Raw genomic sequence first — 15,061 nt, forward strand, 5'->3', positions numbered from 1 at the left:
AATTCTACCTGGGAAAGTCTGCCCAGGAAAGTCAGATCGGCATCATGATAACATCTGCAACTTTCAGCATCTGGCTGAAAAGCATTTAGATATAAAGCAGAACAAACTGTTTAGTAATCAGGCACCTAAAGGTAACAATGTAATAGGTGAGATTTGGGTCTCCCTTTTGGAAAAAGTTAGGAAGTCTATTTTAGGTATATTCCAAGGGCCCCATGGCTTTACTAATTTTTCCTGAGCCTGACAGCTAACATGTATGTGGGCTAAAGATATTGTAAAGGGGATATGGTGTCAGAGTCAGGAATAGGACTATAAAGCTAGATCAAAGAAGACAGTAGCTCCCAAATATGAGGAAAGTATATGAATACTGTTAACTGTAAACCCCAGTCCATTTGCTCTGGGGCCCATAGTCAGCATAGAAGCCTGTGTAACCTCTGCATCCCTGTAGATCTGCACTCACATTTCATGGTCATAGCTAGGAAAATTCTAGGTTGCACTCATTTCAGGACCTGTCTTTGTCTTCCTTGACTGGCATAGTATGCTGATCCAGCCTTTCTTCAGAGAATGGGGTAGTCCCTACCATTCCACATTCAGGGCAAGGTTCTGTAGAGGCCCACAAGCGGCTCCATGATGCTGTTCCTGATGGAGATGACCAAAAATGATGCAGAGAAGGATCTGTTAGAGGTCTAGGCCCATAATGTCTATGAGGGAATCCCAGGCATCCCTGACTAGAGCCTTGTATGATGGGATGGCCTGGTAGTGACCAAAATAGCCATCATTAAAGTATGTCAGTCTCTTGCCCTTATCCAGCTTACAATCCTTTCTTTATAACAGTAACTTTCTGATATATCAAAAGTCTTAAGAAAGTTTTGAGAAACTGTATATTTGTCATTTTGAAATATAAAATATGTTCATATAAGAGCAAGTTTGGTCTGTGATGGATTAAAGTATAAATGCATGTGTTATTGTTCATTCACTGACAACTATCTTAGAAGAAAATGATGGTTTGGTAAAATGAATAGTTCTAAAATGCCAGTAAGTCATAAAAATTTTTGTAGCTGGTAAGAAAAAGTACTCTTGTTAGATAGTATCTTCTAAGTTTTGCTGGCATAGTATAATCTTTATTTCTCATGCCTCCTTTTTCTCCACCCTAGTTAAGATTTCTTATTCTCATTCACATTTATTGGAAAAACCTCTAATGGCTTGACAGAATCCAGTATGCCAAGCATAAAATATACTGATGTACTAATAAATAGCTGTGACAAGGGACTCTTTTAAATATTTATTTTATTTATTTATTCCCTTTTGTTGCCCTTGTTGTTTTATTGTTGTAGTTATTATTGTTGTTGTCGTTGTTGGATAGGACAGAGAGAAATGGAGAGAGGAAGGGAAGACAGAGAGGAGGAGAGAAAGATAGACACCTGCAGACCTGCTTCACCACCTACCTGTGAATCGACTCCCCTGCAGGTGGGGAGCCGGGGTTCGAACCAGGATCCTTATGCTGGTCCTTGTGCTTTGCGCCACCTGCGCTTAACCCGCTGCGCTACAGCCCGAGTCCCCTTCAAGGGACTCTTAAGGGAATTGGATCGTTTTAAATCAGATGAATTCTGAAATGCAAAGTGTTTTCTCTCATTAGAATAAATTTTCTGGGAGTCGGGCAGTAGCACAGCGGGTTAAGCGCACATGGCGCAAAGCGCAAGGACTGGCATAAGGATCCTAGTTTGAGCCCCCAGCTCCCCACCTGCAGGGGAGTCGCTTCACAGTTGGTGAAGCAGGTCTGCAGGTGTCTATCTTTCTCTCCCCCTCTCTGTCTTTCCCATCCTCTCTCCATTTCTCTCTGTACTATCCAACAATGACAACAACAATAATAACCACAACAATAAAACAACAAGGGCAACAAAAGGGAATAAACAAATAAATAAATATTAAAAAAAGAATACATTTTCTATTTTCAGACTTGTTTTGGAATGGGTTTTATAAGTAATGGGTAAAGGAGTTTATTTCTACATGAAAATATCTAAAACTTATCTTTAAAATAGACAACTCCAGGAAATAGCACATATTTTTTTCAGTAACATCTTCTATGTTCCATAGTGGATGTCTTTAAATTATACTTATTGCCTGAGTGCCCTCACATAGAACATAGAACAGAAGCTAAATTTATTGATAGACGATAAATAATGTACAACATTTAGGAAAAGTCACCAGGGGATTCCAAAGCAATATGATTGGCCTCCACCTTGCTTAAAAGTTCAGCAAAGATAAAACCTTTTTAGTGGCAATCCAGAAATGTAAATGTTGAGGCTGGGTGGTAGGTGAGTGCACACATTACCATGCACAAGGACCTGAGTTCTAACTCCCACTTGCCACCTGCAGGGGGAATACTTCATAAGTGGTGAAGTAGGTCTGCAGATCTCTCTCTCTCTCTCTCTCTCTCTCTCTCTCTCTCTCTATCCCTATCTTCCCTTGTCTGATCAAATAAAAGAGAAAGGAAAAATAAAATGACCACCAGGAGTAGTGGATTAATAGTGCTGGCACAGAGCCCAAGTCATAAGTCTGATGGCAAAAAAAAAAAAAAAAGTGTAAATGTTATCAAGAAAATGTTTCTTTGAAAAACAGAATCATAGAATGTTTGTGAAAGCTAGGTGGTAGGAATATGTAAATATTCAACCTTTGCATCACTGACAGGAATATATGAGCTTTGTAAAATTGGAACAATTGAGACCGCTTTTATAAAACACAATAGGCTTTGAAGATCTTATATATTAATCATGGGAAGGGGGTTATTATTATTATTATTATTATTAGTAGTAGTAGTAGTAATTTATTTAGTCTTGAGTGCTTCAGTTTGCAAGCTATATAAACCAAATGACAGGCAGAAAGCACAATCCCCTTGGGTTGGATAGAGAAGTCCTTCTAGGCAGAAGTGACATAGAACTGACTCTCAGTGGCTCTCGACAGCAGATGTTACATAAGAAAGGCAGGAGGTGAAATTAGTGAGCAAGCTGAGCATATGGTTTATTTTCTAATCATGCAGTAGATGAAGCTAGAGAAATATAACTATCAATCATGTATAAGTACACCTCAATATGTAGAGTACATATGATATGCTGAGCACCTATGATATGTCAGACGGTATCATAATAAACATTTTACAAATGAAAAAGGGAAACTCAACAGCTGCTAAGTGTTGCTTCAAGAATGTGAAGGGGGGCGCTGGGTGGTGGTGCACTTGGTTGAGCGCACATGGTCCAATGTGCAAGGACCAAATTGCAGCCCCAGGTCTCCACCTACAGGTGGGAAGCTTCACAAGCAGTGAAACAGGTCTCTGTGTCTTTCCCTCCCCCCCCACCTCTCAATTTCTAGCTGTCTCTATCAACTAAATAAATAAATAAATATTAAATAAATAAATAAGAATGTGAACGGCAAGTCAGAGCCCAGAATTAAGCGCAGACTTCTAACTGCCCAGCTGTGTGCTGAAAACAGGATTGTGTAGATAGTTTAGTGGGAATTTTAATTTGCCCTGTGAGGCTGTCTTAATAACAGGAAACGCAAAGATGATTTTACTGACAGGAATGAACATTTAATGATGCCATTTTCTGTCATAGGATACTCTGATACCTTTCTGAAATAAATTTGGGGAGGTATATGACATAATAGCCTATTGGATCTTGTTTATTCAAAATGGAAATGACATACCTATCCCCACCCTGATAACTGTTTGGAAGAAAGCTTTTTATCCAGCCCTCTGAGCCTTCTCCCATATCTAATCACACTGCAAATGAACAGTGGGTAGCTTAAAGAAACTTAAGTAACTCTGTATGGAGGTGAAGTCTTGGGTGTAAGTGATAGGTACAATGTTGTTTAAGGCATTGGACACGAAATAAAGGGAATATTTGTTTTGGTTAATGATTTTAAGTTCTTTACAAAATTATAAGATTTCAGAGGTATAATTTCACATCACGCCCACCACCAAAGTTCTGTGTCTTTTCCCTCTGGTAACCACCACAGATTTCACAAGTCTGAAAAACTGGCTAAATTTTCTCTGTTTCAAGTTTTCATGTTTTAGTTATCTATATTCTACAGATGTGTGAAACAATCTGGTAACTGTCTTTCACCTTATTTCACTAAGTATATTCACCTACCAAATGGAGGTGAGAATAAAGGGATTCTTAAAGGCTGAGTTTTACCACATTGCTTGTAAGAATCCTTAAAATGTTATGAGCTGCTCTGACTGCATGACTTTGTGATTTTGGTGCATTATTAAACTTTCCTTTGCCCTGGTCTCTCTTTTTATAGTTGTACCCAACACATGGGGTCATTGCAAAGTTTTAAAACACAAAGAACAGGAATACTAGCAATGTTACATTTATTAAATACTTAAATACCATGAGTGAATGGTAACAGGCAAAAAAATGTAACATGGGCAGAATCAGTTCTATACTTTGAATTCTAATACAAGCAAGACCCTGAGAAGTATGGAGAATTCCAAGCAACAGAAAGCAGGAACATCTAAGAAAATGATAATGTTATTATTATTATTTTTTAAGAAAAGTACGGATCACTATGTGATCGTCTCCCAATTCTATACAAATAGTAACTGTAGGCAGGTATCTTTGAACTTGTTTCAGTGACTCCTGCTTTACTTTCAGGTGGATGATGACAGAATGGACCCCATGTTCACGAACTTGTGGAAAAGGGGTGCAGAGCAGACAAGTAGCCTGCACCCAGCAGCTAAGCAATGGAACTTTGACTAGGGCACGGGAGAGGGACTGTGCTGGGCCCAGGCCTGCCTCTAGCCAGCGCTGCGAGGGCCAGGATTGCATGACTGTGTGGGAGGCCGGAGTGTGGTCTGAGGTACAGTACACACCCTGCTCCCTTTCCAACTCTTCATTTGTACAAGCTCATGTGTTATTAAGTGCAAAAGCTTCTCTGCAGTAATTTAAATTCTATCCATTAGTCTTTGTAACTACTAAAAAGAATCACTCATTAGAAGTAATTTTAAAAACACAAAAAAAGTGGACTGAGGAGACAGCCTGGTGGCTATGCAGTATCTGTGGCTCCCGTATCTAGTGGCTGAAGCTTACCTGGTAAAGCAGGGAAGCCTTTTATGTTTTCAATAAGACATTCATGCATTTCAATAAGTGCATGAATGCAAACGAGAATATAAGCTACATCTAAGAAAGGCTGACGGAATATGCATACATGCATACTTTATCTGTTACATTACCATCTTCAGTCAAGCATCATTTATGATATGACCTATCTTTAACTGAGTCAATTCTTTAGAATTCAGTCCAGTCAATTATTTAGAATGATCATTTCCAAGATATAATTTGATGGAAAGAAACTCATTTATTTTTCATAAAAAAATTTACTGTTTTAGACTTTAAAGTGTTTGTGAACATTTTTCTTTTCTCCCTCCAAAATGTTTACATCTATAAGAAAGGTTCTTAATTGTGTGCAAAAATTAGCACCAATCAAATATTTTATTTTACACACTGATAATATATTATTGACTTTTCATTAGTAATCCCTACGCTGTATTACTCTTTGTAATAATATTCTCAGGGGAGGATAAATACAGGATGATCTCACTCCTACAGGGAACATAAGCAGCAAGGACAAAGAGAAAACACAAAGTAAAATCAGGACTAGTTTGGGGCGTTTATTACACCAAAGCAAAGGACTTTGGGATCCTTGTGATGATGGTGGGAAAAGCCCTAGCCCAGGGCTGAGAGTATTTTGCACACATCTATCCTGGGGAGATGAGAAATTGTACCCAGGTACCAACAGTTACCATTTAGCCTCCAGTAAGAGAAAAATAAAATAATAGCATCCCATCCTCCACTGTTACTGATGTGTAGACAAATGCTCTCTTTATATGGCCTTATTTGGTTGATAAACTAATGAGTGAGAATGAAAACAAATACATAACATAATTGAGTCTATCTGTATCTCCTAACCACTGACTTTATCTATATTCTCTGTTGTTATCTTCCAGTGTTCAGTCAAATGTGGCAAAGGTGTGCGCCATCGGACTGTGAGGTGTACTAACCCCAGAAAGAAATGTGTCCTCTCCACCCAACCCAGGGAAGCAGAGGACTGTGAAGACTACTCGAAATGCTATGTGTGGCGAATGGGTGACTGGTCCAAAGTAAGAATCATTCTGTTTCTTCTCACTATTATATTTCAGTAATGTCAACATTTCCCTGTGTTCTGTACTATAACCTTACAATATAAATTTAGCAAAGAATAGAAGATAGAGATGTAAATTAGGGCAGGGAGTGGACAGTAGGGCATCTGGTTGAAAGCATTTGCTACGTTGTGTAAGGACCCAGGTTCAAGTCCCCAGTCCTTACCTACAGGGTGATGAAATAGTGCTGCAGGTGTCTCTTTGTCTCTGTCCCCCCTTCCCTCTCAATTTCTCTCTGCCTCTGGCAAATAAATAAAATAAAAACAATTTAAAAAGTAGATATAAATTGTTGAGTGTCACACACCCTAACCTTTGTATAATGATAGTGTTTCTTCCAGAACATCCTTTATTAGAACATATAAATCCATTTCCTTTATGATTATTTATGCCTTCGATAAGAAAAGTTTGAATAAAAGTTAAAGTCATATCTGACATCTTATTAAAATGTACTCTTCCCAAGACTTATAGTAAAGTTCACATTGGGACTCTCTAAAGGATGCATTTGTAATGTAAATCAATCCCAACTAGACAATTAGGAACTATTTAACCCAATTACAATTTTCTCTTTTTTTTAATGTTTATTTTATTTATTTATTCCCTTTTGTTGCCCTTGTTTTGTTGTTGTAGTTATTATTATTGTTGTCATCGTTGCTAGATAAGATAGAGAGAAATGGAGAGAGGAGGGCAAGACAGAGGGGGAGAGAAAGATAGACACCTACAGACCTGCTTCACTGCCTGTGAAGTGATTCCCCTGCAGGTGGGGAGCCGGAGGCTCAAACCAGGATACTTGTGTTGGTCCTTGGCGTTTTTCGCCACCTGAGCTTAACCAACTGCACTACTGCCTGACACCCAACCACCCCGCCTTTTTTTTTTTTTACCTCCAGAGTTATCGCCAGGCTCAGTACCTGCAACACAAATCCTTTTTTTTCCTTTTTGTTGCCCTTATAGTTATGATTGTTGTCATCGTTGTTGGATAGGACAGAGAGAAATCAAGAGAAGAGGGGAAGACAGAAAGGGTAAAAGAAAGATAGATACCGGCAGACCTGCTTCACCGCTTGTGAAGCGACCCCCCTGCAGGTGGGGAGCCCAGGGCTGGAACGCGGATCTTTAAGCCAGTCCTTGTGCTTTGCGCCATGTGTGTGTAACCTGCTTCGCTATTGCCCGCCCCCTCAATTGCAATTTTCAATTGCCAAGTCTTTTTTTTTTAAAGATTTTATTTATTTATTAATGAGAAACATAGGAGAGAGAAAGAGTCAGACATCACTCTGGTACATGTGCGCCGGGGATTGAACTCAGGACCTCATGCTTGAGAGTCCGATACTTTATCCACTGCACCACCTCCCGGAACACTGCCAAGTCTTCTGAAAAAAACTTGACAGTGCAGAAGGAACAACTTTAGGAGAAAGAAGATTTTAAACTAACTACATTTTTTTTTCATGTTCTTAGGATTATGTGTCTCTAATTCTAAGAGAAAGACATTGATTTGGGAATCAAAAGAGTATAATTTAGACTCCTTTATTGCATATATATCGATATCTATGTCTATATGTACATATATATTTACTTAATCACAGAAAACAGGATAGCAAATAGAGACAGTACTAGTTGGAGGGAAGAGGGGGTCTATCACTTATGCTATTAAAAAATATATTTTGTATTTTTTGAATTAAGAAATTTGGGGGTGGGTGGTTGCACATCAGTAGAACAACTATTTGTAGCTATTTGAACCTAGGTAGCATGCATGGCAAAGAGGCATGCTTATCCAGGTGAGCTACTAGATTGGCGAAAAAGCCACTACAGAATTTTCTGTGCAAACACGGGTCATGACTTTTTTGAGTGGCCCAGTATTTTGACGGTCCCAGTTCTCATCATTCTTTTTCTGACTAGACTGCAGGCCTCTGAAAGACTAATAAGACTAGAATTCTTACCTTTTTAATTGGTTTTTGTCAAAAATCCTAGGGAGGTCTCTCAAAGGAAACAGTTCTAGGAACAAATCAACTATGTCAAATTTGTGAAGGGAAATATTCCTCTGCTTACATGGTCTGAAACAGCTTACTGGAAATAAAAGACCATTTTTATTTTATAAAGATGATATGAGTATCAAATGTGGACAAATAAGCAGAGAAATATTGTTTGCATATTTTTTTTTTAGAAAAAAATCTCTAGTTTTGAACACGAGTAAGTAACTAAAAGGTTTATCTTGGGGTTCGGTAGGTGGCGTATCTGGTTGAGTGTACATGTCACCAGGCACAAGAACCCAGATATAAGTTCCTATTCCCCACCTGCAGAGGTCACCTACTTCCTTCTCAAATCAAATTGAAAGAAAAAATTAAGCGGAAAAAAAAAGGACCCTGGAAGCAGTGGATTCATCCTGTAGCCCCAGCAATAACCCTGGTGGCAAAAAATAGCCAGGTGTACCCAGAACCCGTTGCCTGATATTAAGATGTCTCTCCTCCTCCTGCTACAAAAAAAAGTACTTGTCATGAGGTAGATTTATTTCCTGCTTCTAGTAAGAAAGAAGAGGTCAGAAAATACCTGTTTCAACTGTCCCTGAAGAAATTTTAGTTTAATATAATCAATATGTCAATTTGGCACATTCTGAAGTGACATTTTCTGACAGTGCTTAGTCTGAAAGTATGTTTTTTCAATATCATCTATAATGTATGTGATAAAAGAATCATTTTATTAGATATAATACAGATTCATACAGATCTCTCACACAAAGCAAGTAATTAAGCAATAAATGTTTAGTTTTGAATTTAAGCTATAAAGTTACTCTCTGATGGAATGTAAAAAAATACAAAAAAATTTGAGATTTTGACTAATTGCAAATAGAACATCTTCACTATGAGAATAATCACAAAATAAGTTAATATTACCACAATTATACATTTGCAGTTTTTAAACACATTTGATTGAATTTTTTATTTAAATATATATATATTTATTTATTATTGGATAGATAGAAACTGAGAGGGGAGGAGGATATAGAGAGGGAGAGAGATAGAGAGATACCTGCAGACCTGCCTCACCACTTGTAAAGTTTTCCCTCTGCAGGTAGGGACCATGGGCTTGAACCTGGGTCCTTTTGACGTTGTACCATATGCGCTCAACCAGGTGTGCCAGCGCCTGGCCCCTTGATTGAGTTGTTTTGAAGTGATTTTATTTTGCTGCTTTATTGCAGAACACAGTCTTTGTGATTATGACATAGACAGTTTCAGGAAGTAATGATCTTTATTTCATTACTTATATTTAATTTATTTTATTTTTAGTCTTTTTAATTTTTTTTATCTTTTTATTTATTGGACAGATACAGCCAGAAATTGAGAGGGAAGGGGGTGATAAAGAGGGAGAGAGAGAGACACCTACAGCACGGCTTCACCACTCCTGAAGTTTTCACCCTGCAGGTGGAGAAGGGGGGCTCAATTCAGATCCTTGTGCATTATAACATGTGTGCTCAGCCAGGTTCACCACCACTGGCCCCCTCTTTCATTACTTTTTACCAATTGTTAGTTAACTTCTTTGACTGTTTAGGAAAGGCAATATGCTGAAACTGTTTTCTTTTTCTTTTTAAATGCTCATATGTCTACTCTTCTACGTAGCAGCCATTTCATCTCAGCATAACATGCAACCACTATGCACAAATTAAAGCCAGAGGCTCCAAGTGAACTTTATTGATTTCATCCTTTCTTTTTACTCCTAAGAGATCACTTTCATGTTAGACTCAAGAGCATCCCAAAATAATTATAGGAGGAAAAAAAAAAGAAGAAGAAGAATGCTATGATGGTTGTTTCAGTGATTAAATTCCTCCTGGCCAGATGAAACACATCTCTTAGACTTATCTTTGTGTCCCTGAAACAAGAGTCATAACATGATGTGTGCAATTGTGAAAGCATTTTCTAAGCCCCTCTGAGCTCCATCACATTATCATATTCATTCAAATGCTACTAATATTTGTAAACAACTGATAAATGTATGTAAACTTAAAATTAACCCATGACATGACCATAATAAAAATATGGTCATTCAATGGTCATTCCATAAATTCTAACTCTGGAAGCCTACTTCTTTCTTGATATTATAAACTAACCCCTCGGAGAAAAATTAAATGAAAAACACACTTTTGGGAGCTAAGCGGTAGTGCAGCGGGTTAAGAGCACATGGCACAAAGTGCAAGGACCAGCATAAGGATCCCAGTTGGAGCCCCCAGCTCCCCACCTGCAGGGGATCCCTTCACAAGTGGTGAAGCAGGTCTGCAGGTTTCTCCTCCTCTTTGTCTTCCCCTCCTTTCTCGATTTCTCTCTGTCAATAACAACAATAGCTCTGACAACAATAACAACTACAACAAGTGCAACAACAAGGGCAAGAAAATGGGATAAGTGGTGTTCAGGAGCAGTGGATTCATAGTGCAGGCACCAAGCCCCAGCAATAATCCTAGAGGCAAAAGAAAAAAAAAAAAAAGAAAAGAAAACCACACTTTCAATTTCTCTAAAGATCTAAATGTAATTGACTATTATTCAGCCAGAAAATACAGGGCAAATGGAGATTTACTAAGAGTAGAATTTATGTTTGAACTGTGTTTACTGCATTTGAATCTACCTAGGTGATTTCTAGCATTTTTGTTTACGGCAAATGACAGAAAAAAAGTAAATTCAGTTTAAGAAATGGAGAATAGAATTCCAGGTATACTTGAGAAAACTTTCCTGTCATAAATGTGTCTCCTCTGATTTCACAGTGGATTTAATGCAGCCTTTATTAAACACTGCTCATGTTTATTTTACTGAGACTAAAGAATTGACAAAAATAGGACACAGCTTGGTTACTTTGCTCTGGCTTAGTTTAATTACACAAGTAAACTATTATATACCATGTTTTGTATGCCAGGGATATAGATAGGCCCTTTCCTTATAGAGTAAAATATGACCCATATGTTTCATAATTATATAATCATTTACTTAAATTGCCTTGAGGATAGAACACTGATGAGAAAGAAAATAGCCCCTTATATTTAATGAAATACTGAGCTTTCTGCCTGAATTTGACCTTTCTGATTTTACTTGAACTTCTACAACTTCATGTTTTTATTATTGGAGATCAATACAATTGAGCAAATAGAAAAAAAATCACTGTTTATCTGTTACACAAAATTTGATCATTCACTAACAAATATTTTGTACAAGTGAATTTTACAAGTGAAGTCTGGTGACAAGTATGTTGGATTTGTATGTAATTATTCTTAGTTTATTCTTAAACTCATTTCATACTCTGCAATTACAATTTAATTTAGTTTTTTTTGTAATTTGGTGGAAATTAGTACTTTATTTTAGATTTGATGAATAGAATTTTCAAGAAGAGTATGAGTTCAAAATAATGTTAAAAGTACAATAAATCAATCATTTCAGCTGATTTGAGAATACAATGCTGAATTAAAATTTTTTTTGATGTGGTAAATACAAAACTTGGAGTATAATAGGTTATTTTTACTTACCCTGATGTAAGAAAACAATTATATTAAGTTGGATAAGGGAAGAATTTAATAGGAAAGGAAACTAAAAGCAAAGGCAAGTCCTTGCAGTGGGTAGTAATGAAACGGATTAGACTAAATGAATGCTTTCTAACTTCAAAAACTATAGTTAAGTCTATAAGAAATATATTCTGAGATAATTCTTGAAATGTTAGTACATTACCATAATTTTTTGCATTTTTCTCTGAAAATAGTTTAGTACCTTTAATTGGAAATTAAGAATCAAATGCTGGGTTTATTGTACCTATGATGAATCTGTATACACCTGGATTATTTCTATTATTTTTACTACATATACTCTAAACATTATCAAATTCTGTCTAATGTATTTCACTGTCCTAGAACCCTGAAATCACTACTGGGAAATCAGTGATTCTTTTTCTGAGCAGTTTGCATTCTAAATTTTCTCTATAGAATTTCAAAGTATGCCAGATCTATAAGTACCACTGCGTTAGTATTAATTTATAGTAGTGCAAGATTTTATGACTAATGCATGACTATCATACTTGAAGCAAATCTGAAAAGACAGACAATTACCCTGTAATAAATCTGTACCTCTATCCAGATTTACCAGAAATGGGTGTAAGTGCTTTGTTTTGTTCTACTCTACATATCCTTACATTTAATCTTAGCCAAAAGGCCAAGAAGCCATCCCATCTTAAATATCCCTAAGTAAAATGTAGGATATTCTTAAGTCAACAAGAGTCCCTCTGATCAATACACTAGAAGATAGAGAACCAAACATGTACCTAGAAATATAGAGGCAGGTGGTTTGAAATACAAAGAAGCAGAAATGGGTCGACAGCAGGGCAGTGCCTATGCCCATAGTCCAGCAAACCAAGTAGCAGTGACAGAGGTGGGAACCTTGACCTTAGCTCACCTTGACTTTGAAGCGACCCATCACTTTGATACTCCCAACAATAGTGGAATCAAAAGTGATGGGGAAACCACATAGCAATATATTCACACAACCCAGGCTCACTGCCCACAGTGGCTCTTACAGAGAACCAAACAGTAGCAGAGCTCTTTCTGTGAGTCCAAAACTCTCCCTCACTATGCTGCTGTAGTGACACCTATGGCCTAGGACACAACTGCATCCACAAGACACTGGCAACACTGAAGCATCAATTGTCTACCAGAACACCAATGATTCCTTTGGCAGAAGCAATGGAGAGAGAAAGTGTACCTCTCAAATACAACCAGAGGGTTCAAAGGAAAACAAAATTTTGTACTACAATGCCACCTACTGGAAAATAAAATTAAGTCCTCTAGTTATCAGCCATATTAACTGTCAGGAGCAATAGTAAAGCTGCATCTAAATATAAAAGTTTTTTCTGCTTCAAATTTGCTAACACAAGACACCATAGACTATCACATGAACACAATAACACAAATATAAAATGATAATTCTTCAAAACCAATGTCACAGGTGATCATAACTTATTGATAAGAGAATTCATAATAGTAAGAGCTACCATGAAGAAACCCAATAGACTACTAAAAGAAAACCCAGAAAATAATGCAGAAAGCTTGGAAATAACACAGTGAGTAAAAGAAAACTGAACCAAAGAGCCTCAAAAGATAAATTATGGAGTTGAAAATATAATAACTGAGCTGAAGAATGCCTTAGTAAATCTGGCAATATAAAATAATGCATATATATAGAAAAAAACTAGTTGATATCAAATTCTATAAATAATTCATGTGCAAGAGAAGAGATATACATTTAATGAAGAAGTTATATGAAAATCATTCAACTCTAGTAGAAAAGGTCTCAGGCACCACCATAAGCCACAACTGAGCAATTGCTCTGGGGAAAAAGGGAGAGAAAAAAAAAAGACAGAGTAGCAGTAGCTGCAATTCTCTCTTCTCCTCTCCTCTCCCCAGTCAACTAGGAATATCAAAGAAGATCATCTGGGACCACAAGACAGGACTAGAACTACTTTGGGAACCTACCAAATCACCAGTGAGTGCAAACACATGTGGCTCATGGACAGAGAGGAGCCTAATAAGAGATTCCTGGGACTAAAGCCCTTATGTATTCCCAATTGGCTGGTAACAGTCTGGCAGTTTACCAGTTGTGGTGCCACCTCCAGTATGTCTTACCAATAAAAAGACTACTATGGGGATGACAGTACTCCCCTAAGGATCGCCAAATGCAACTGTGAGTTTCCTTTGCTATTTCCCCTCTGAGGCTGGAGCAGTAGCCAGGAGGCCCTGTACTGACATTGGGGGTGGGGGTGGGGGTGGGAGTAGAGAACTGGCCAGAAAATTCAGGAGAAGATCTACACCCCCATGGACTATAGGTAGGGCTGTATAGTGAGAGCCTTTCCACATTGTTCACCTGATGAATTATGAGACATGGTGAATAATTACCACAGAACCCACAGAATATTAACAGGGTTTCTTTGGAAACTCATAGGGCCAAGTAGTACTGCCAGCACAGAGCAGCTGAATTAAGCCTGGGGCTTTGGATCCTCGGGGTGTGGGAGTCTCTTTGTATAACCACTGTGCTATCTCTCCCCCACCTTGATTTACCCCTTGGTCAGGAGTGAGTGATTAAGCTAAAAAGCCTACTTAGAGTTAAAAAGCCCTCAGGCTCCCATAGCCTACAGGGAAGAAAAAGAACAAAAGAGGCTTTAACAGCCATTGTGTTTCAACCCAGGGATTGCAATAATAATGAAACAATTGTTAATTTCCACAGATGTGAACTCTTTAAATACCTTACTAAGACACAAGTTAATCCAGACAAGAGTGAGCAGTAGATTGAAAAATATTGAGAGAGGGACCTCATAACACACTATATATATAATGGTTAAAACATTACAGAAATGAACCTGGACAGAAGCCCACTAAAAGCACACCAAAGTTAGAAGCACAGAAGAATGAGGTTAAAATCAATAAGAAACAAGGGAACTAAATGAAGAGATAGAGAAACTAGAAGTAGTGGACATTTTCAGAGTCACTCATCCCAAGAAACTGGAATACACATTTTATGCAAGTTCACATGGGTCATTCTCAAGGATAGACCATATGATAGGCCACAAAGACAGCTTCAGCAAATTCAAGAGCAATGAAATCATCCCAAGCATCTTCTCAGACCACAGTGAAATTAAATTAATACTTAACAATAAACAAATACTTAGTGAAAGTCCCAAAAGGTGGAAACTCAATAGTACACTGCTTAACAACTACTGTATCAAAAAGGAAATTAAGGAAAAAGTCAAAATGTTTCAAAAGTTCAATGAAAATGAAGACATGAGCCATCAAAATATTTGGGACACAGCTAAGACAGTACTGAGAGGGAAGTTCATAACCATACAAGCACACATTAAGAAACAAGA

The 15,061-nt window shown here is 37.6% G+C and overlaps 1 protein-coding gene across 1 annotated transcript in view; it reads left to right on the forward strand.

The window, feature by feature from the left end:
• ADAMTS19 (ADAM metallopeptidase with thrombospondin type 1 motif 19) overlaps nt 1-15,061 on the forward strand; it is a 224,764-nt gene that overhangs the window by 188,612 nt on the left and 21,091 nt on the right. Inside the window, exons 20-21 of the mRNA XM_007528006.2 lie at nt 4,650-4,854; nt 6,002-6,154. Coding sequence (XP_007528068.2) covers nt 4,650-4,854; nt 6,002-6,154 — 358 coding nt within the window. The remainder of the gene's footprint in view (nt 1-4,649; nt 4,855-6,001; nt 6,155-15,061) is intronic.

This window comes from Erinaceus europaeus, chromosome 2 (genome assembly GCF_950295315.1).
Source record: "Erinaceus europaeus chromosome 2, mEriEur2.1, whole genome shotgun sequence".
NCBI lineage: Eukaryota > Metazoa > Chordata > Mammalia > Eulipotyphla > Erinaceidae > Erinaceus > Erinaceus europaeus.